Here is a 21781-nt window from a genome sequence, read left to right as displayed (position 1 = left end):
TGGTACACTTACAGTTGTTATAAAATTTTTTTTTTTCATTTCGCACAGCTTGTGGCTGTAAGATGTTTGCGTAAATGTGAATGCATCCTAAACAGTTAGGAAACTGTACTGGTGTCCTAAAACCCAGCTGACTAGTTTCTGCTCTTTCCACTAAGGTTCTGTATGAAGACAGTCACATGGTGACCCTGACGGCTCCCTATGTCTCTGGCTTCCTGGCCTTCAGGGAAACCCCTTTCCTCCTGGATGCGCTGCAGCGACTGAAGACCAGCCAGCCGACACTTATGCCTCAGGTCTGTGTCCACTGAGGAAAGAAAGACGAGTCTGAATTCTGTTCTGGATTAAACAGGGAGCCACAATGTGAGTCCCTGAATTAGTTTTAAAATAATTATCCTCATCCCTGCCTGATCTGATGCAACAAGTCAGATGTACCTGCAATAATTAAACTCATTTTATTTCTCTTTAAACAGCCTCTAATTAGGACCTGTGTTACCCAGGTTCAGCTCGGTTCACTTCAAACACATTAGATCAAGTAGAGCGTCTATGACAAAGCTCCTCTGTTCTCCCTCTCACGTTCCTCCATGTGTCGTCTCTAAGTCATCCCCACCCACACGCTTCTGTTTGTCACAGCCCACACGCCTCCTCCTCCTCCTCCTCCCCCTCTGTCTCGCCGTCCCCACGCAAGAAAATGTGTAGAAACGGTCAGAGTTTCTCTCTCACACACTCACAGAAGTGGATTTACTTCTACTGACATTTAGCATGGGCACACACACACGCTCTGTCCCTGCCCGTTCATCTGCAGCCTTTCAAGGAGTCTGTTCCTGATCAGTTCCTATTCCCAGCAGAAAAATAGCTGCAACGTCTCTTCTGGACTCAAACATTCATTCGTGTGCTGAAGTGGGAAAATCTCAAGCTCACATGTTTTCCTAACACGTCTGAGTTTTCCAACAAAGGGAGTAAAAATAAAAATAAATGGAATGAAATTTTAAAGTGGACATCTCAAACTGCCTAGGGCAGTAGGGGATGGATTAAGGCTCGCTTATGGTTGGCTTTATTATTACTCCAGTTAAGCTGATATTTGTAGTATATAGTAAATGTTCTGTTTCCTTTCAACAGGTGGTGTTTGTGGATGGGAATGGTCTTTTCCACTACAGAGGTACATGTTCACTTATATTTTTATGGATTTTAAAGGATATTTAATGCAACTGTGCTAATACAGGTTAAAGGGTCAAGTTCCTATAGATAGGAAACCAGTGGACTCATTAAAGAAAAAGTAAGCAAGAGAAAGGAGCCACCTTATTGAATGATTCAAAGAAATCATGCTAACAGGAATAGTCAAAAGTCATTCTCTTTGGATGCTCCAGTCTTATACAATTGTAAAAGCTGGTTTTGCATGGGCAGCTTTTGCTGACAATTTAAGTCACAGTCTTTATTTAGTCCAGAAAAATATTTTAAACATTAGTTTATTTTTTTGCCTGTAGGACAGTTTTTCTTCCTCAAAAATAACTAGTTAAAAAAAAAAAAAAAAAAAAATCTATGTTCTGTGTGCAAAGTCTGTGTGAAAAAGCAAAACCAATGTTTTTTATCTGTTGCAGAGTTCGGCTTGGCTTGTCATCTTGGGGTGCTGTCAGATCTTCCCTGTGTGGGCGTGGCTAAGAATCTGCTGCAGGTGCAGGGGGTGCTTAGAGACGAGGAGCACCAATCACAAGTGAGACCACCAAATAATTTTACCTCATATAATGATTATTGAGAAATTTTGTGCTGTGTGCTACACACACACAAAATTTAAAATTGTTTAAAATGTAAACAATTTTCAATGTTTAAAATTGAGCGTATTTTATTAGTTTATTTATTTTTTTCACTTAAAATATATTTCTTAATTTAAGGAACCACTAGAGATCGAAGCCTGGTAAAAACCAGTCCATTGTTGCACAATTTGCTTCTTACAGAGGGTCCGTACCCTCGGATAATGAGAAACAGTGGCTTCTTGGAGACATGGACTCTGCTGGAGTTTGAAATCTTCATTCTGATATTACCCAATCGCCAACATTTGGCTGTGATGTATGTAAACATGTAAACAACCATCCCCTACTGCGAAAAGATAAATGCCAACCGGAGTAGGGTCACAAAATGTTTGCAAGCAATAACATGTCTTAAACATTCCGCTTGCTCCAACTTCAATTGCTCAATATTTGGGAGGCCAATATGGCCAACATGAACTGAATGGCTTCGTTCACTTCCTCCGCTGCCATTTCCAAACTACATCTATAGGCAGACTATAACTTCAAAACAGCACAGAAAACCAGCGTCATCTTTCACAACTCCTCCTTCTGCTCACTGATTTGCTCAGCAGAAATGCATCCTAAAAAATTGAGCTGAATGGGACAAATCCTAGATGGAGCAATGGAGGGAGATGAGAATCAAGTGGAACTGCTTAGGAAAGCAATGGCCAGGCTTTGATCAAAGTGAATTAGTGCAAAGCTCATCAATCTAATATTTGCTTGAAAAGCTTAATTTTTTCATGGGGTTTGAAATGCAGAAAAAAATATTATGAGATTTCTCTAATTTAGATTTTTTTTGGAAGACTTTCTTGTGCTTCATTTGCTGAGTCTCTATTAACTCGATTTACTTCTAATTTAAAAGAGCTCCAATCCTTGACTGAAAGTTTGAAGGAGTGATTAGTTTTGTTATTTTGACTTGTTTCTCGCTGTAAATGTCAGAGAGGGGCAAAGCAACAGACAGAGTTTGTTTTTTGTGTGTTTCCTCAGCTCACATCCACATGTTTCTGTTTGCTGGAAAAGTGTGTTTATGTTCCGCTTTGACAGTGTGACAAGTCCTTGTTGTGTAGCTAATGCTAATGAGATGCTCTGAATACAAATCAAGCTGGAACAAATACCTTTTGGTCCAAGTGTGCTTCTGGGACTGCAAAACCTGGATTTGATTAATATGCAAATGTTCATTTTGTTCCAGTCTGGCGCCTGGGTGACCTAGAGGAGGAGGGACAAGAACAAATTAAAGTCGAAAATCTACCTGATGGACAAACATTCTGTTGCAGTCAGAGAAAAAAAGATATATGTAAATTTTAGAGGCGTAACGGCACACATTCGGACCAAATATATCCTTTACAGCCATGTTGTTTCAGTACGCACATTTACCAAACAAATACAGAATTGTTTATACCTGAACACATGCAGAATGTTTGTGAAATGCCACTTTCTGCAGTTCAGCTTTAAGCTGTCTCTAAACTCTGCTATTTGGGAACTTAGAGGTTCTTCACACTGCTACAGAAAAAATGTTAAACCAAACCAACAAAGCTTTATATCAGTATTTCCTTTTTTTGACATCAATAAGGCTCAGTAGCTCTGTCCTCGATTCTCCTTCATTAATAAACTGAGCAGTGTGTATAAGGACTAAGACCTCCCTCCAGGCTCAGATTGGCTGTTTTTGATTGGTCCATTTCTGCAGATGGTAGTTGGACCACAGATTTCCTGTGTCATACCACAGTGACAGTATCAACAAATAAGCAAAAAACAGATTTTTTTATTTTATTATTATAAAAGGTACATACTGCAACTTTAAGTCAATAACTCACCTGAAACTTTATTTATATTTTGCAAACATCAGTTAAAGTCCAAATCCAGCAGCCTACAGCAATACCAGTACTAAATGCTGCACAGTTTAAAATGTGGTCATTTTCCAGCTGGAAGGGGAATTTTGGTTCAAGTATCAAATCCTTTGCAGCCTGTGACTTCTTGTCATGTAAGACTTCTTTTAGTTTGATCCATCTTCCAGTTTATGCACATCGGCATCTTTGTCCCTGTTGAAGAAAGGCATCCCCGCAGCATGGTGCTTCCGCCTCCAAGTTGTGCTGTTTTGAGGCGATGTGCAGTGTTAGTTTTCTTCTATTTATACAATTTGGAAAATAGGACAAAAATGTCAATTTTCTAAAAATGAAGTGAGTTTCTGTTGAGATGAAGAAAAGACATATTTGGTCCACCGCTGAGTCCATTTGGATGCAACACACACACTGCTTATGCCTAAAACACTCAAGTGGCATTATAACATGCTAATTGAATTCTCTGAAGGAGTATCTCTATCTCCCTCAATTAGTGTCTGTTGCTTTGGCATTATAAATATCCCGTCTCCACCAGCAGGAGGAATCTGATCTTTATGTACACAGATCAGGGTTTCCCCAAGGGATAAAGTCACACACATCCACCCATTGACTGTCTGTACAAATACTAGCTAGCTTCTCTTTTATTGTCAGCCTCAAGCAGCATTGGTGTCGCATGTCCATGCTGCATCTTTGGGCTCAAGCTTGACTTTTTTTGATTTTGCTTCCCATACGTATTGTGGCAGAGTGACCATTGTCACTCTCCGGGGGATTAACCAATTTGTCTACAGGCACGTACTGAATTGCGATGCTCCACATAAACCACATCTTTGCTGATGGAGGAGTTTAATAAATTAGTAGTGGAATACTGTGTGAAACATAAGCTGCAACAGGCTCCTTTCCAGATTGGAAATTGGACTGAAAATGAGCTCTTTAGAAACTCATTGAGCCATTACGGGATCTCAGATACGCATGTAAAAAGCTATGCTGCACAGTTATTAAGATGGAAGAGTAAGATAACATCCCCAATAGACAGAAAGAGTTCATCCAAACTATTTAGCTCTCTATCAGACTTTAAAATGAGTTGAAGTTAAAATATAGCAGAACAGAGTTGACATATTTAACAAATCTTCATTTGTCCAACAGTCTCAATGCTGTGATAGTTTAACACCACAGAACTTTGTTGCACCTTTATGTTTTTGGTCTGAAAGTAATTTTTTATTGGTATCTGTGGATGCTATTTTTGTTCTGTAAAAATAGCATCCACTTCTGGAAGGTTCGCCTCTGTTCCAGGTGCTCTCAATTTGTGGATCACGCCTCTCCTTGAAGAGCTCTGACTCGAGTGTTTATTTGTTGTTTTGAGCTGCTATTGAGTGTTCAGCATCTGAAGTCACGTTAAGCATTATGTGATGCTTCAAATTCTGTAGAATACCTAGTATTATACATCGCACAGATGGTTCTTATTTCTATTTACCTCAAAATTGATCTAAGAATTGATCTTAAATCATCCATCTGCTCATATAGTTTTTTTTCCCCTCAAAAAGCATTTAATCTATCTGTTGAAACAAATGACATATACAACTGTTAAGTAGTTTTGGTTCAAGTTTATGTCAAAAGCAGAAAATGTTTTCTTTTTTCAGGAATAAGCAAAGGTGCACTTCAGCTGCTATTTTTTGCTGTCAAACTAAATTAACAGCCACAAGTGTCCATTTAGTGTCCTTATTTAGGTGTCTTATCCTGCTTTCCATTTATTTATATCTACATCTGGTGCTTTTGAGCTGTTATAAAGGCATTCTCTTGGCTTTCTTCAAGACAAAACATGTTGAAAGACCTTAAACACTCAAAACAGTGAAAGATGAGAGAAAAGTGAAAGTCTCTAGTTTATCTTTCCTGTCTGCTCCTTCTTGACAAGTCGTATCTTCTTTGTCTCTCTTCTTCTCCCCCCTCATTGGTAACCTGGGTGTGATTTAAATCGGTGTGTTATTGATGACCTCTTCTGTATTTCTGGCTTCTGTTCTTTTCTGGTGTTCTGTCCTCCTCTTGAGTTGGAGGAAGCAGGCCGGCCTCTATCTCACACACGGTTGGACCCGTCCCAGCTTGGATTGGATGCTCCGTGCGGCCGTCCTCCTGCTGGCTGCTTGCTGTAATCAGTCATAGTGGAGCAGACACTCCATCCATCACAGGGGCTAAACTCCTTTCATTGCGCCGGCCCATAACACACAGTGCACCTGTCAACAGCAAGCAGCATCGCTACGGCTGACTTTGTCCTGTCTCTTTGACTGTTGGAGCAAAACTTTAGCTGGAACAGAGGTCGGATTTAAGTCCCATGAATCTGAGGGTTTTTTTTTTTCATTCTTTCTGAAAAGATTCAAAGAAACATGTCAGTGTTTTGGAGGTTTTTATTTGGGCTCTTTTAAATTCTGAAATTTGACTAGATGTTGACTGATTTTGGCTCTGGAATAAATTTCTTTTTACAGATAATGGAGCTCAAAAGGAAGCAGGGAGGACATAATTTGCTGGCTAATTGACAAGGAAGCTGTTCAGCTTAAATATTTGCTCCGCACTGCAAACAGTGATTTCCTTCTAGGGAAATATAAGCTATAAAACATATGAATGAATACCTAAAAATATTTTATGTTCTTTGTATTTTATTTTCCCTATGTCATTTTAATTGTTGGGGCATATGCTTGCATTTAGGTGTTAAACTGTTCCAGAAAGACGATCATTATTCTGCTTAGTAAATCAGATTTAGTTTATATGTTTAGCGTATTTGGAAAATAAGGTTAACACTTGAACCCTGTTAAAGCCTGGTTTCAGCTAGACATGAAAGTCAGGTCAGTTGGAGGTTACAGAAAAAAGCCCACAGAGAGTCATTTCTCCTGCTTTCTGAGTTAACTGTGTCTTTCACTAAGCTGCTATTTGTTATGTCATGTTGTACATGTCTTTTGACTTTGATTTCTGTCTCTTGGCCTCTGCAGATTGCTGCTCTGCAAAAAGGAGGAGACAGCTTCCCACTCACCGCCGCCTCGGGCAAAGTGCTCGGAAAGGTGCGTCAGAGGACAAACAAACTGAAAAAATAAATAAATAAAAAAATAGAAACTTTCAACTAAAGTGGTGCTTCGTTGCAGGCTTACTTCAAAACACAGCCACCCAGTTGAAAGTCAAATTATTTTAGGGATGATCAACGTCGCAGAGAGATGGATGCTGAACATTTACGGGAGACATTTGTCTTTATTCTCAGGCGCTGAGAAGCGGCGATAAGAGCTCCAAGCCTGTGTACGTCTCCGTGGGTCACAAAATCAGCCTGGGCACCGCCGTCCGCCTGACACACTCATGCTGCCGCTACCGGGTACCTGAACCCATCAGACAGGTACCCTACGCACAAACACTGCAGGAGTTCATCAGGTCTGACACGTCACAGCAACAGGCCTTGCCGTAAGCATGCCGAACTGCTCAGTTGTGAGGCAGAACGTTGCTTCGGTGGGCACGTCTTGCTTGTGTAACGGCGTGCCGCTGTGAAGGGAGGCGGTGTGAGCGTCACGCTGTGCCGAGCTTTTCAGTAACAGGGCCTGGGAGGCCTGTAGAAGAGGAAGGAGCGTGTGTGCTAAACATCCCCAATCCCGTGTGGATCTTTTACACTCCAGCACAAATACACAGATTGTGCTAACACTCTGAGACAATAAGATCCCACATTACAGGGGCGAGTGTGACATGATACGGAGAACTATTCTGGCTCCAATGCTGAGAGCTTAGCGCACTTCAGACCTGGAGACTTATTGAAATACAAGAAGTTCTCAATAATTTGTTGCTAATTTTGAATTGATGCCTCATCAACTACAGGTCTCTTCTAGCCACAGCTCACTGTTGTGATCTTGGTTTAGGAGAGCCTCTGCCGGAAGGGGAGAGGCTAAAAGCGTTTCTACAGCGCTGCTGTGTGAATTCGTCTTCCAGCTTGGGGAGATGAAAATGGCTCCATATTGATTTTGAGACAAATGACTTGCTCAGAATCAGCTACATCAAACTGCTGATTGTAAAGGTAATCTCACTGAATACAGTCGACCACGTTTTTATTCAAAATAGTTTGAGTCTCTGAAAAAGAAAAAGGTTGATATCCTTTTGCAGAAAACCCACCAGATGTGTTTGGTGCCAATTTAATTCAGTTTGTTTATGTAGCACCAATTTGCAACAAATTTTAAAGAAATTATACTTATCAATATGTAGTTAATGCCATAAAGCTTCATCATTCTATCTTCTGACTAAAATCCACGGTTCTGCTTAGAGTGGATTCTTGGTGACTAGAAGATGCCACTCTTCACTGCAGTTGTCTAGCGGTGTGTACCTCCCTCACCATCCTGCTCTCTGGTTCAGGTGGTAGCATAAAAATAACTCCTAGTGGCCAATGACCAAAGAAAATGAATCTGTGTGATTTCCTAAGACAGGAAAATAGGCATATAAGGTTTATTAGTTAGGTTCACAAAAATGTATTAACTGGAAGATTTAAACATTTATCTGTTACAGATAAATTTAACGGATAAATGTCTCATATCACCAGGTGGTTCCAAAACATATAGTTGCCTTTTTCTTAGATTGGATATAATTTATCAACTGTCTTTTGTTACACAGGTGATTTTGTTTAAAATTTAAAATAATAATTTCTCTGAATTGCAATTAGCAGTTACATTTTTCAAAAAAATGTTTTAGTCTGATATTCTGCAGTAAATTTAGACTTATTTTTTTTTCCAGGAGTGACAACAAATTTATTTCAATAACTGCTACATTTTCAGCAACATACACAATTTTTCTTTCCGGATTTAAATGCTTTTAATGTTTCACACAATTTATTTAGACATGCTGTAAAGTGCTAAATGTAAATCTACTCATCAAGTTGGAGATTTCCTTTTAAGTGTCAACAAAAAGTTTACGAAGAGGGAACTTAAATTGAATTGCTGTCCGCTGCTGGCAGTTAAGATGCTTATGACTTTTTTTTAGTGCTTTCTCCATACTGCCTAGTTCAAAGTGAGCTGATCTCCTGCCCAGTGAGACCCTGGGACCCCTATAATGTTGGGTTTAATCAATAAATGAGCCATAATAGTTTTGGGCAGATTTGACCAAAAATACACACAGTTCAAAGTCTTTTTACCAAATATAACCCTCAAAGAGCTGCTGTTTTTATGAAAAATAAACAACTTGCCAAGGTTCATCCCAACCCCCTCAGGCTGTTTCTCTGTGTGCCACTAGGTTGTGCTGTGCTTCTGCTGTTTTCACACAGGAAACATGAGCTGAAGCACACATCTCAGACTCATGCGTTTCTCTTTTTTTTTTTTTTTTTTCTCAAGTGGAGCTTCAGTAGTATCCCCCGTCGCCCCCACACATACAACCACCACCAGAACGATAGGGTTTATTTTATCAGATGTAAACATCAGAGTGAGTCGGGGACACTTTCACCTGCCTCCATCCAACCACTAATGGCCCCATCTTTAACTTATCCATGTCCAGCTGTTTCTCTGCTTGACACAAACATTTTTTTCTGCCTCTTATGTTTCTGTTCCAACTGATTTCAAAGAAAATAAGCACCAGAACAAATCCAGTTAAGACGAGTGCTGAGGTCAAGTTTGAGTTTATGTCACGTTTTTGTTCTTCGGCATTTCAATGCTCAGTCACAATACTATAATACAAATGCTGAAATCTTCCAAGGAAAAATAACAGGCTGAGAGAGCTCCCCTTGTGTGCTGACGCTTACTTTTATGGATCTTTATGTTGTCAGATATAGCATTGTGGTTCAACACAAGGTTATGCACAGCAGAACCCCATAGGTTGTTAGATATGTCAGGGAATCTGGAGCAGATCCTGCTTGAACTTTTGCAGGGGTGTGTTAGAGAAATGAAAGACTTTTGCATGAGGAGAAATATAAAAATAAATTGTTTTTATTGAGTAATCTTTATTTTTTCATGCAGGTTTGAGAACTTTACTAGGAGGACTGGCAGCATTGGTGGTTTTCTTTGTTGTTGTCGTTTTAGTTGGCTGAAGGTCTTCCAGCTATTCATTTGGATGCAATCAGGCAACCTCACATCATTTCATTTTCATTCAAATTTCTTGAGAGCCACTTGTTCCTCCACCAAAAAGTCTACATTTGTTAGCTGGGTTTTGTTTACAAATGTGTTTTTGAAAAAAAAAATATCTGTTAATATTGTTGCCCTGCTTTATGTTATAATGTTTGTGCCCATATTTTTGGTTCCATTTATTTTTATAAGATCCATAAATGTATAACAAGATTGATTTTTTTCCATGCCTGTAACCAAATTCCTACCAGCTCCAGGTTTGTTAAATCTAAATTAAACACTAGAGAGGGAGAGACGTTGGGAGAACAGTGACTGAAATGAAAAGTTGCTGCATTTAGCCACAAAATAGCATAATGTTAGTGTGATTTAGCAAACCATTCTGCTGTAATGTTTTTTTATTATTATTATTATTATTATTCATGAACAGAGGCGACGTTATATCACATGTGTACTTATGAGATCATAAGGAAGAAATTTGGTATTTTAGTGAATGCAGTCATGAACTTACGACTGTAATATTTTTCAACAGTTTTTAACACATTTTATTAAAGATTAGGATTGAATCATTGAAAGCTCCAGCTGAATTTTTAGCTCTACCACCAGTCAGCTAAACTCTGCATTTGTCAGGATATCTGTATTTAAAAATATTCTCCAGTTCCTTTTAATTTTTAGATAATGTTATTGTGGAAGGTCTGAAGAGCAACTTGCAGCCACAGGTTTCACACAGCTGATTTAGTTTCTAACCTAAAATTAGATTGTTGTATTGTTGTAATAGCCATCCATCCATCTGTCCTTCCATCCATCCGTCCATCCATCTGTCCAACAGTCTATTATGTCATGAAATCATACTGTTTTGAGACTTTTTAAGCTTATGTCTTGAGTTTTACATAAGCTTAAAAACTTATGGAGGATTATGAGTCATTTTCCTCCAATATTCTGTCATCATACAGTTTCTCATACAGGACTTTATTTGATTTATTTGTATGAAATTATGCAAATGCCTCTATTTGAATAATATATTCATATCTTATCAAGGTTGTGAGCAGGTAATGTTTCTTTTTTGCATTGAAGATATTTCACTTTTGGAATGATTACAGATGAATAGCACCAAAAAAAAAAAAACAACTAAAGTCTCTTCACGTGCTTTTTAAAAAAAGTCTGTCTCTCCTTTGTCTAATAAATTTCTGTCACCCCAGAATAAGACAAACCCGACCGTCCACGGCTTGAGGGATTCAGAAAGTTGAAAGGGAAAGATGACATCATGGTGTTAGTCTGCAGTGAAGGCTGATGTGTGAATGCACTGCAGCAGAATATAGAGGATCCACTAAAAACACACACACATGCAGGGAGCCAATTCACACCCCGTCTCAGTTGTGCTCCTCCACCCCATTAAATTCTCACACTACCTCAGCGTCTCACGCTTGAACATGTGAGGGACGTTAAAGACAAGCAGACATCTGCCTCGGCCCGAACCTCTGCAGTCATCATGGCAGTGAGAGTAACAAGTACAGGGGCAGACAGGGGGAAGCTCGCATGTCAGATCTAAATTGATGAATCGAAACGCCTCAGAACTCTGCAGCAACTCAGCTACATCAAGCGATGTTTTTTTGCCATCAGGTGAGGCACGACTCACTTACCATGTGATTTGTGGATGCAATTAGCCAAGCTGATGTCAAGCGCGTTGTGTTGTTTCTATAGATAACCTTATAGGTACAGATTTACTACTAACCTAGAAAAAGCAGAGTACTTAATGTTTATTTATTAGTGAAAAGCCTTCTGTGTGCTACAGAAATATGTTCTTCTACACAAGGTGCACCATTTTGTTCATAATCTAGCCAGGATTTTGGGCCTAGTCTCTATCCGGAATTACATCTGATTGATTGTATTAATCAGTCAAACAATTTCACGAATTGTGGAGATACTAAATCATGCAAGTTCTCAAACTGGTGATTAAAATCTTAAGACAAAGAAAAAAAAAAGCTGCAAGTGTTTGCATTTCAGCTGCTGGATCACAACCAAGAGTAGGGCAGAGCTTCAAAATGCGAATGAAGGACACTGGGAAAAGGAACAAACAAAAACGTCAAGCATATTATTGTAAGCTGCATGCAGGCTGTTCATCTAAAATGTAATTAAAGACCAACAGCCTCCAAAGAAATTCACAAAATAGAATTATAAGCACAAAGAAAGGACTCATTGGTGAGAAGTTTTAGATATTTCCACTCAGTTGATGGAACCGTATCTGTCTGGTGTAGATGGAAATGAACAGGATTACAGCAAGAAAAGGAACTAAAGTCTCTTTAGTAATCCTGTTACTCCTTCATAAAGGACATTCAAAGTCTGGAACTGACAGTTTGTGATCTTTGGCCAGTTTTTCATCAAACAGCTTTCAGTGGTAAACTAGTTATTGCTTTGCACCATGTCCACCATATCACCACATCCATTTCTATCGGTTCAGGTTCTAGCAATTCGGCGGTTCTTTCTCAGCATCAGTTCTGAAGAAGCTCTTCAGTCAGAAACCGATATATGGAGACCAGCAAGCAGTCAAAAGTGAAGCTGCAGCTGATATTTTCCATAAACAACGTTTCAGACTCACTGTCGGCTCACTGTCTCATATAACCAGGTGGGGTTAATAAATCTTGTTTACACTGTGTTTAGGTCTCACTTCCCAGCGCTGCCGGTTCACAAATAACACTTGTTGTTTAGTCGTTGATTTATTGAGGTAAATATGATCCGTGTGGTTTGACTCTCTCTGATCCTACACAATGAAAACGTCAGAAGAGAGGCATGATTAGACTTTATGCTGACTAAACATTTAACTTAATTCATTCATGACCTGTGGTAGGTCTTTGGAAAACCAAACCAGTTCTGTTAAAGCGCTGGTAGCTTTCTAAATGACACATATACATATTGTTTTTCACTATTTCTGCTTCTCAGTTGTCTGGAACTAGATTTGACCATTAGCCTTCAGAGTTCAGAGTTCAACTTAACTTCAAAATGCCTATTACTGCGTTTATACAATATTTTATATTGTTTTACTGTACTCCACTGAAAAGAACATTACCGTGAAAATGAACAAGTGCTCTTTCTTCTCATTTCTCTTCTTTGAATCAATTTCTTTTAAAGGTGGGACATTGGGTCGTACTTTGAAAATTAGTAATAAAATAATTTGAAAGGAAATGGGGATTTTTTCCCCCTACTGTCACAAGAATATAGCCCTCCAGTTAGATGATCGCTCTTGATTTAGACATTTTGCCAGACACATGTTCACATACACCACAGAGCCACGCCTTCCTGCTTCCTCCCTTCACCACTAAAGTCACTTAAGTGCTCTGATGCACAGCAGTCTGTCAGAAAGCTAATTTTCTTCAAGCTAATGTTCCCTGACAAACTTACTTCAGATTGCTTCGCTAGTGATTAGCTGGCCAGCCACTTGCTTCAGCAGAAAATGAAAATAATCTGAAAGGCTGTTCTAATAGATGCAGGCTATAGCTGTACCAGCCTAATAGTTATAGGAAGAAAATTAACACTTTGAGAACGTTCAGACTTTTCTCCCGAACTGAAGGATGAGATGCTCAAGGAACAACATTACAATTTCAATCCTTAACCTATTCTCAGTGGAGCAGGATGTTGTCTTTCAGTGTTTTTTCTGTCTTTCTGATGAGGAGAACTTGTTTGTTTGTTTGTTTCAGCTGCAGGACAATATTTTTAAAAGCATTTCATCAAACTGTGCTCTCAGTAACAGTCACTAAATAGTATTCAAGAAACTCCATAGCTGGCTGTAGAAAGGTCCTCTGTTTTGTGGCAGAAGGAACATGGTTACAAGGAAAAGCTCACACACTCACAGTTGCTTTGGTTAAAATACAGATTTTTTTATTTGAAAAAACCCAAAACGGATATGGTTCTGGCACTTATGAATTGTTGGCCACTCCAGAGTGAGCAACAGTCCCAGCCTGGCACCCCCTCTGATAATTATCTGGCTCTGCCTAAACATGCAGCCAGAGCTTGGTTGAAGGGTTTTGCTCCCATTGTACTCATGTAGTGTATTGGTGTAGTCAAAGTCCAGACCTAAAGTAAACCTCTGTAAAGATTTCACAGTCATGGACTTCTTTGTGTTGATCTCAGATGAACAATACGTTAGAAAAAGGTTTGCAGTTGGAACGTGACAAAATGTGAAAACAGTAATCCACACAAGCAGTGTGTGAATTATTTTCAGGAAGCTGCTTGTTTACACTGTACCGTGGGTTTGTCTATAGCTGCTTATTTCCAGGTTTGAATCCATTACTGTCCGAAGCTCTCCTCCTCCACACTCTGATGGGAACACATCCATTCCTAATGGGACTCTGAGGAGACTCTCCTCCATGTCTGAGTGCTTTGTACAAGGTGGAAGTCCCTAATTATGCTCTTTCTTCTCCATTTGTCTTCCATTTCTGTTAAATCAGTTATGCAGGATGTGGGGTGGTGGAAAACAAACAAAAAAAATTTGTAGCTTCCCGACGGACTAATGTCTGGGAAGTTTTTTAACTTCTGTGATACAGATTTACACTGGACATAAACTGTCTTCAGAAAGCTGCGGAGGAGCCAGCAGGGAAACACTACAGCCCTCATTGTCCTGCAGGGTTGATTTCAGCATGTGTCCAACTTTCAAAGTCTCCACTTTGGGTTTCAATACACCCCCCTTTGCACTGAGTGGGGAAACGTAAAAACTCCACAGCTGCGCTCCCAGATTGCAAAAACAGATGGAATTTCAATGTGAGTGATGGGCAACGGAGAGCCTGCATACGCAGAATAAAAGAGATTGAGGAAAGGAAGGAAGCACACAGTGCTTTTGGGTGGCTATACGGGAGATATTGCTGATGCGTATTTTGTGTGGTTATTAAAACCTAAAATATATTTGAGGGAAGGATGAATTCTGGGTTTATGATTTTAGGGGTGGCGGTGCTATAGTGTGCGGATGCAGGAATTTACATTATTACACTGTACTCTGTTGAACAAAAAAACATGTTTTTGTGTGCACCGAGTATCTGAACTATTTCAATGAGTGGCTTGTTTATAGCAATAATCCATTTCTTCAACCAAATGGCATCCCCCACCACTTTGTTCTTCTTTACTTAACACTTTTTGTTTTTCCACATCCATCCAACCGTCCGTCCATCCATCCATCCATCCATCCATACATCCGTCCATCCATCCGACCATCCGTCCGTCCGTCCGTCCGTCCGTCTGTCCGTCCTTCCATTCATCCATCCATCCATCCATCCATCCATCCATCCATCCATCCATCCATCCATCCATCCATCCATCCATCCATCCATCCATCCATCCATCCATCCATCCACTTTCTGTTTCCCTCTTTTTTTCTGTCTCTCTGCTATGGGGTTGTCAGATAATTTGCCTCATATTGCTGCTATGCTTGTAGATTAAAATTTGAAGAGTTTGTCTCCAGTCTCCATATTGCCCAAGGTTTTGTTTGCCATCTTGTATCTGTTGAATTTTTGGTTAAAGTTTCTCCTGAAGTAAATCTGGGCCTCATTACAAGCTACACTTTGCCTTTGTTAATAACGAACGGTAGTTAATATTCATCATTCCTACTTAGATCAACAATTTTTTATTAGGCAAACTGTAAAGGCAAATCTGCTTAATATTGTAACACATTTCCCATGCTTTGCAAGGGTGTTTTGTTCAACTACAAACACACGTTATTGTATTTTATTGTGGCGTCGTGCAATATATTAAACATCCATGGGATCCAAATACTGTAGAACCGATGGAAAGGGATGCCTGGTTTGATGACTTTTTTATTTTCACTGTGCATTTGTAATCAGTCCCCTTCACTCCAACACCACAAAGTTAAATGTAGTGTAACCAATTAACTTCTAAAGTCACCCAATTGTTATTTAGTTGTAATGTTTGCAATTTTATCTCAGTCCATCCATCCATTTACACAGAACATAATCAGCTGTTCTGTGTAGGTTTTTTAGAGAGCAGTAGTAAACAAATGACCTCACAAAGTTTTTAAGGCTTGCATCCTACATTCCTTCTGACCAGTTTGAGATTGTAGTCTATATTTATTACATCTTGATTACATTACTGCAAGTAGTTGCAGTAATTGGAACAACTGCAACTCCTGACTGGAAGAAGAAAGCTCAATAACATCGCCATTGCATTAAAAATCTTGGATTGGGTTTCTGTTTATTACAGGATGCAGCTTAAATTTTCAGTGCTTTAAAAAGTCTGAATGGCTTTGCCACCATACTACTTATCTGATCCTCTTCACTCTTACAATCCGCCAAGGACTTTTGGATCAACGGGTCACTTGCTCAGATCAAGACTAAACATCAGAGATTACAGAGTCTTTCCTTTGATAGACACTAAGCTCTGGAACACCCGGCCTTTAAAAGTCAAAGCCTCTCAAACTGCTCATCAACTTAAGTCTGCTTAAAACACATTGTTTAGCTTTTAATATGTAAAGCACTTTGGTCAACTCCTTCACTTTTAGATGTATCTAAAAAAAATTTTGATTTGGACTTGACATTGTCATTGTCTGTAATTACAGCAAAATAATAATTTATAGAAGGACAGATAAAGACTCCAGACCTTTTCAAGGAGAAAAAAAGGAATATCTTGTCATGTTATCTTCAGATTGACGGATGTTATCTGGTGTTCTTGTGAGATTGTGTAATCTGATTTATTAATTTGAGCTAAATGCTTGGGTCTGAGTCCCTCATGGCTTTGGTTAGTCCAATTTGTCCCATCTGTTTCCAAGACACAGAATGGGAAGCGGGATTTAAACAGAATGGATGGGCTTGAAAAGAAAAGCATCGACAGAGAGAAACTCTCTCAGCTGTAAAAGAGTTATTTCACTAAACCAACAAGGGAAAATATCCATGAAGACTGACACCACAGCTCCTTGTGTGCCAGCCACTGGTTGGGATGTGTAAGTCTTTCTGAATGTGCCTGGAGAACCTGACTGATTTAGAGTGGAGCTCACCTTCGGGCCCCGAGGCTGTCTGAATGTTAATATATGGCTGTCTGACACTCTGCCACTGTTGCCACTGGACTGTGGGCCTCCACTGAGAGTTGGGAGGAGAGCTGGAAAGAGACCTAAGCTTAGCCAAGGGGTGGATATGACAGAGAGCCATGGGAAGCAGGAGAAAGTTTGAATAGTGAGTGATGAAAGGATCCGTTTTTTTGTCTAAAAAAAGTTTGGTAAGGTGAATCTCACAGAGAGAGGAAACACCATGAGGAGGTGATGGATGCATATAGAAGTGGTGCAAGGAGTGGAGCATGTGGCTGTAACTGCAGGGCTTTGGCGGTGATGGAGGTAATGACCTGCCCCAGGCGCCTGGACCAAACCTTTACTCTGTGTAAGCGCATGTGTCAGTTGAATTTACATAAAGTTTTGCCAGACAGCCAAGGATCTGTTCACCTCTGTTTTTCTGGCTAGAAAATTGTGATTTTAAGCTGCATTGAGTCAATTTTCCATCAGATACACACAGTATGAAACAATCACTCACACTGAATTAGATTCTTTACCTACTTTAGGATATTTGCTATTATTGAAATTTTTTTCCAGTCTTCCTTTATGCATAAGCAACCCTAACATTTCTTTTTGCTGTAATGAGTCATTTATTCATTCATGAAATTTGATTTTTGCACTGCGACAGTCTCCTGCTGTTATCCAGCTAGTTTAGCATTAGACATCCAATTCATTCTTCAACTTAAGTTATGTTTTAAAATTCTTAAATTATATTTTCCTGCATTGATCAAATAATAAAGTGAAAAATGAAATCCAAATATTGTAAACAAGTTTCCTGATTCTGTTTGAGTGCAGGTCCCTTACTGGGTTTATTGACATCTACAGCTCTTGAAAACCAGTAGATTTTGACTCTATTCTGTTCACAATCCCAGTCCACAATGTCAACAACAGAAGCCTCTAAAGGAAACCAGCACTCATCCTCCTCATTTTGCCACGATCTCTGACAGAAATCTTTTTGTCTGATTCTGATGGATTTCATCTCACTTTGATCTTGTCCTGCGACGTTTAAAAACCCCACAAGATTTAAACAAACGAGAATAATATTTTATCGGCACGTACATGATCAAATGTAAATACATTAATTTACTTGGGGATATTACCAACAGACAGCTCTGTAGATTTAAAAACTTTACAACCTAGAGATTGGTAATGTATGAAAAGCCACATGAAATGTTAAAGAATATTTTTAGTTCCTTAAGCTTCCCAAAAGAACCAAAAATGCAGCAGAGAACAAAAAAAAAGTTAAACCGTTTTCTATTTCCTAAGCTAAGCATCTGTGCATGGGTCTGCATAAGAACCTGATCTCAAACAGCTTTAGAAACTATGGTAGCAGAAATGTTTGTGTTACACAATATAAATAAGTGATATTTATGTATGGTAATCCCTGTTAATATATTACTTTGTGCAGAATGCAGGGATTTGTCAAAATAATCTGGCACTCTCTGCTCAGAAAATCTGTTCCCATGTGGTTTGCACTTGAACCACAAACACATCAGCTTTTTGCATATAAATGTGTAAATGTTTTTATCCACAAGCCACAAAGTAGTGTAAAAACACCAAACACCACTGAAGGTGGCATTACGAAACTTTCCTGCATGTAGGTTTGCAACAACAATTTAAACTTTTACAAGCACTTAAAAAAAACCAGGCTGTTAGGAATAAAAAAAACAAACATAATATTTGCACATTTTTAAGCAGTGACAACATGATTTCATTATTTATATATATATATATATATATATATATATATATATATATATATATATATATATATATATATATAAAATCTGTGTCAAACTTTGGAGTGTGAAAGGCACAACAAACAATGGTAACCTAGACTGCTTCACCTCCTGTTGCAAGGTGTATACTTCATTTATCTGGGTTGTTAGGTGTAGCAGCTGCATTTTTATAGGAATGTGCACATTCGCACCACTCTAGTCACTTGTGAGAAACACATCGAATCATTAAAATGAAGTTGTTCATCAATCAGAGTGTTAATTGAAAAGCTGCTGGGCGTGGTTTCTCCTTGACACTGGTGAAAAGAAAATGGCAGAAATCGATAAGACGAACTGACTTCTTTTGGTTTTGTAAGTATTTTCAAGTGATTGTTTTCTAGGATGTCCTCTGTCACAATGCTGCAGAGTTTTTTTTCACGTGTTAATGCGATGTGTGTGGTTTACTTAAGACTATATATATGAGGATTCCTGTACTAAATGTACCAAAGGCTGTCTTTTAAACCGTTTTCTCCAGTTGTACAGTTTTGCCTGTTGTTCTGTATTACACTCATGTAACCCTTTTAAAATATCTTTAGAAGGGTTACATGAGTGTAATACAGAACAACCTGGTAGAGTCTGGAAAAGTGTGAAAAACTGAGTTTTTAGACTTAGTAGTACCATAACCTATTCTTTTGCTGTTTCCTTCCTTCTACCTGGATGCCCTAGTTTACCACTGTGGGACAATGAAGAATATTTCTATTCTATTCTATTCTATTCTATTCTATTCTATTCTATTCTATTCTATTCTATTCTATTCTATTCTATTCTATTCTATTCTATTCTATTCTATTCTATTCTATTCTTATGTCCTTTATTTCACTGTTTCTCTCCTTTCATTATTGTGCATTTCATTCCTGCCTTGTCTCCTTCCTTCCAGCCTTGTGTCCTATCTCCAGATCTATTTTCCTTCCTTTTAACATTTATCCTTTTCACCTTTCTTCCATTATATCCTTGTTTCTTTCTGTCTCAATTGTTGCTTCTTTTCTTCCTTCCTTCTTTCATTCATGCTTTCTTTTGGTCCTACTTTTTCTTCTGCCTATTTTTTCTTCTGAGTTGTTTGGTAAAGCCAAGGAAATAGAACAATTAGATTGTCTGAATTTTTCTTCACAAGTTCTAATAGATGAGCAAAACTACAAAACAAGGATTTGCATTTTTAACTGAAACTCTGCAATTAAAGTGCGCCTGAAATGCTTTTCAGAGCAGTGAGGTCTGAGCTTTTTCCGTTTACATTTCACAGATTTATTTGTAATGTTGATATAATATGAGCAAGATCAACTTCTGAAATGTTTTACCTCTTCCTGTTTCCTCTCCATCTCTCTCTCCCGCTCCTATTCCTCCTCTTCTCCTCCACAGGCTGACTTTCGCTCCAGAGAATACCTACGGATACACTTCCCAGCTACCGATACATGAATTAGACACTCAGGTAAGTGACAAAGTTTTCAAAGGTGTGGATTCTCACCCTTACACATCGCACATCTGTTAAAAACAGAAATTCTCAGCTGGAGGTTTCTGTCTCTGCTGTGATTTTCAGTCCTAAAACAGGCTTAGGAGCCGCAGCAAGTGACTCATCAAGGATTTTTCCTAAATCCCAGAGTAAATTCTCCGTTTGTATTCTGAAATACCAATTACTGCGGTCTAATTTGCTGATTGAACCAAGTAAATTTGCATGGGAAGAAGATAAATATGAGAAAGATAGATTTTCTATCAGAATATTTTTTTTATTTCTTTGAACAAAAAGAAAAAGAAAAGCAAGCATTTAGAGTCAATAGACAGACAGTATCGTTTTCTGTTCGGACTGTACAACCTCATCAGGGGATGTTCAAAATCAGCTTTAAGCAGCACTTCCTCAACTCAGTTTTGTGAGCTTCCACCTGTTTGGCCTATATAACAGAAACTGACTTCATTCTGCTGCTACTTAGTGGGTGGATTTAAGAGTTTAAGAGCCTTTGACAGCCCCTCTGCATTTCCCTGCATTTTTATCGGAGTGAGGGTGGGGCAAAGGTGATCCAAGGACGTGTAAGGTTATCCACAGATGCTCAGGATGTGAGAGCGAGAGCATGTTAAGCTCAGGAGAACCTTTGATCCTTAGAGTCTCATCTGAGATAACAGGCCGCGCTCCCCAATTTGACCCTGCCTCCCTTATTACTGATGAAAGCTGCAGACCATTAGCTCACTCAGTTCCTTCAAAAGTCTAATCATCATTCACCACGTGAAGACAAGCATGTTCAAACATGCTCCGAATCAAACCTTCCGAGTCTGAAGCAGAGACTCTAAAATGAACTCACTGGTTAGCAAAGGAGGTTGTACGTGTGCTCTTTGGTGTTTCCGTGCTGCGCTTGGCAACATAATGGGAGAAATGTGTGTGTCTTCTTGGAAGCTCACTGATGTGGTGAATCCTCTGACGGAGCTTTGATCGGTCTTCCTGCAAAGAGTTGGAGACAGGAAGGGAGGCTTTGTGCTGAGTTGGCATGTATAACCCATATTTACCCTCACATTCACTTAACAATGCTGGAGACACGTTTGATCCAATGTACCGTGCCGTGGCTGCTTGATATGGTGGGGTGTAGGTCTTACTTTATGGTAATGTCGTACTTTCTGCACCTAAACATTAACAGCAGTATCCTGCTGGCAAGCCTGTCTGAACAATATTGAGTTTCAAATTAAGGCATAGGCAAGAATCAGAAAATGTGTTAATGTTGAAATAGTGCGTGGAAGGTTATTGTCCTAAAATATTGTTGTAAGTGCATATGTATAAAAAAGGTAGTCCAGAACATTTAAAGGGGCAGTGTATGTGGCATTTTGCAGCCGTATAGAGTGTTGTTTAATTGCACAATCAAGTAACTGTTATCTTCAGTTGTTATAAAAATGCTATAAATATCAAACATGGCTTAAAAGAAATTTGACTTTGGATTTTAAAGCTTTGAATTTGGGCCTCTGTCTCTTTAACAAGCTCCTGCTCCTTCTGACACTTCACCTTCAGTGCATCATCACAACAATGTCTCTCCATTGAGCCTAACTAGTTAATGAATTAGCTCAGGGAATTTGCTTAATAATATTTTTATTGATAAGGAACAATTAATTGCTGTATGACTTGTAATCCTTTTAAAAACTGTTCCGGTTGTGAGATGGCCCCTCCCTTGGATGCAAATGGTTTTACATTCATTTTAGAGCCCAACTCCTCCCTCACTTCTGTTTCTGTCATTAATTCTCCCCAATTTACTTTCTGATAAAAGAAAACAGAGCGGACTCTTTGACTCGCCAACACAGAACAAAAGAATCATCTCCGTTCTTGCGCATTTCA

General features: G+C 39.0%; 1 protein-coding gene across 4 annotated transcripts in view; it reads left to right on the top strand.

Moving 5' to 3' along the window:
• LOC122830147 (endonuclease V-like) overlaps positions 1 to 21781 on the top strand; it is a 46685-nt gene that overhangs the window by 3716 nt on the left and 21188 nt on the right. For all 4 annotated transcript variants that reach the window (XM_044115262.1, XM_044115263.1, XM_044115260.1 and 1 more), the window contains exons 3-8: positions 156 to 290; positions 1114 to 1153; positions 1593 to 1705; positions 6589 to 6657; positions 6852 to 6980; positions 19834 to 19903. In XM_044115262.1, the coding sequence (XP_043971197.1) occupies positions 156 to 290; positions 1114 to 1153; positions 1593 to 1705; positions 6589 to 6657; positions 6852 to 6980; positions 19834 to 19890 (543 nt within the window). In that variant the 3' untranslated portion in view covers positions 19891 to 19903. The remainder of the gene's footprint in view (positions 1 to 155; positions 291 to 1113; positions 1154 to 1592; positions 1706 to 6588; positions 6658 to 6851; positions 6981 to 19833; positions 19904 to 21781) is intronic.

Source organism: Gambusia affinis, linkage group LG04 (genome assembly GCF_019740435.1).
Source record: "Gambusia affinis linkage group LG04, SWU_Gaff_1.0, whole genome shotgun sequence".
Taxonomy (NCBI): Eukaryota; Metazoa; Chordata; class Actinopteri; order Cyprinodontiformes; family Poeciliidae; genus Gambusia; species Gambusia affinis.
The sequence above is the reverse complement of the archived record's forward strand: the minus strand, read 5'-3'. Positions and strand labels throughout refer to the sequence as shown.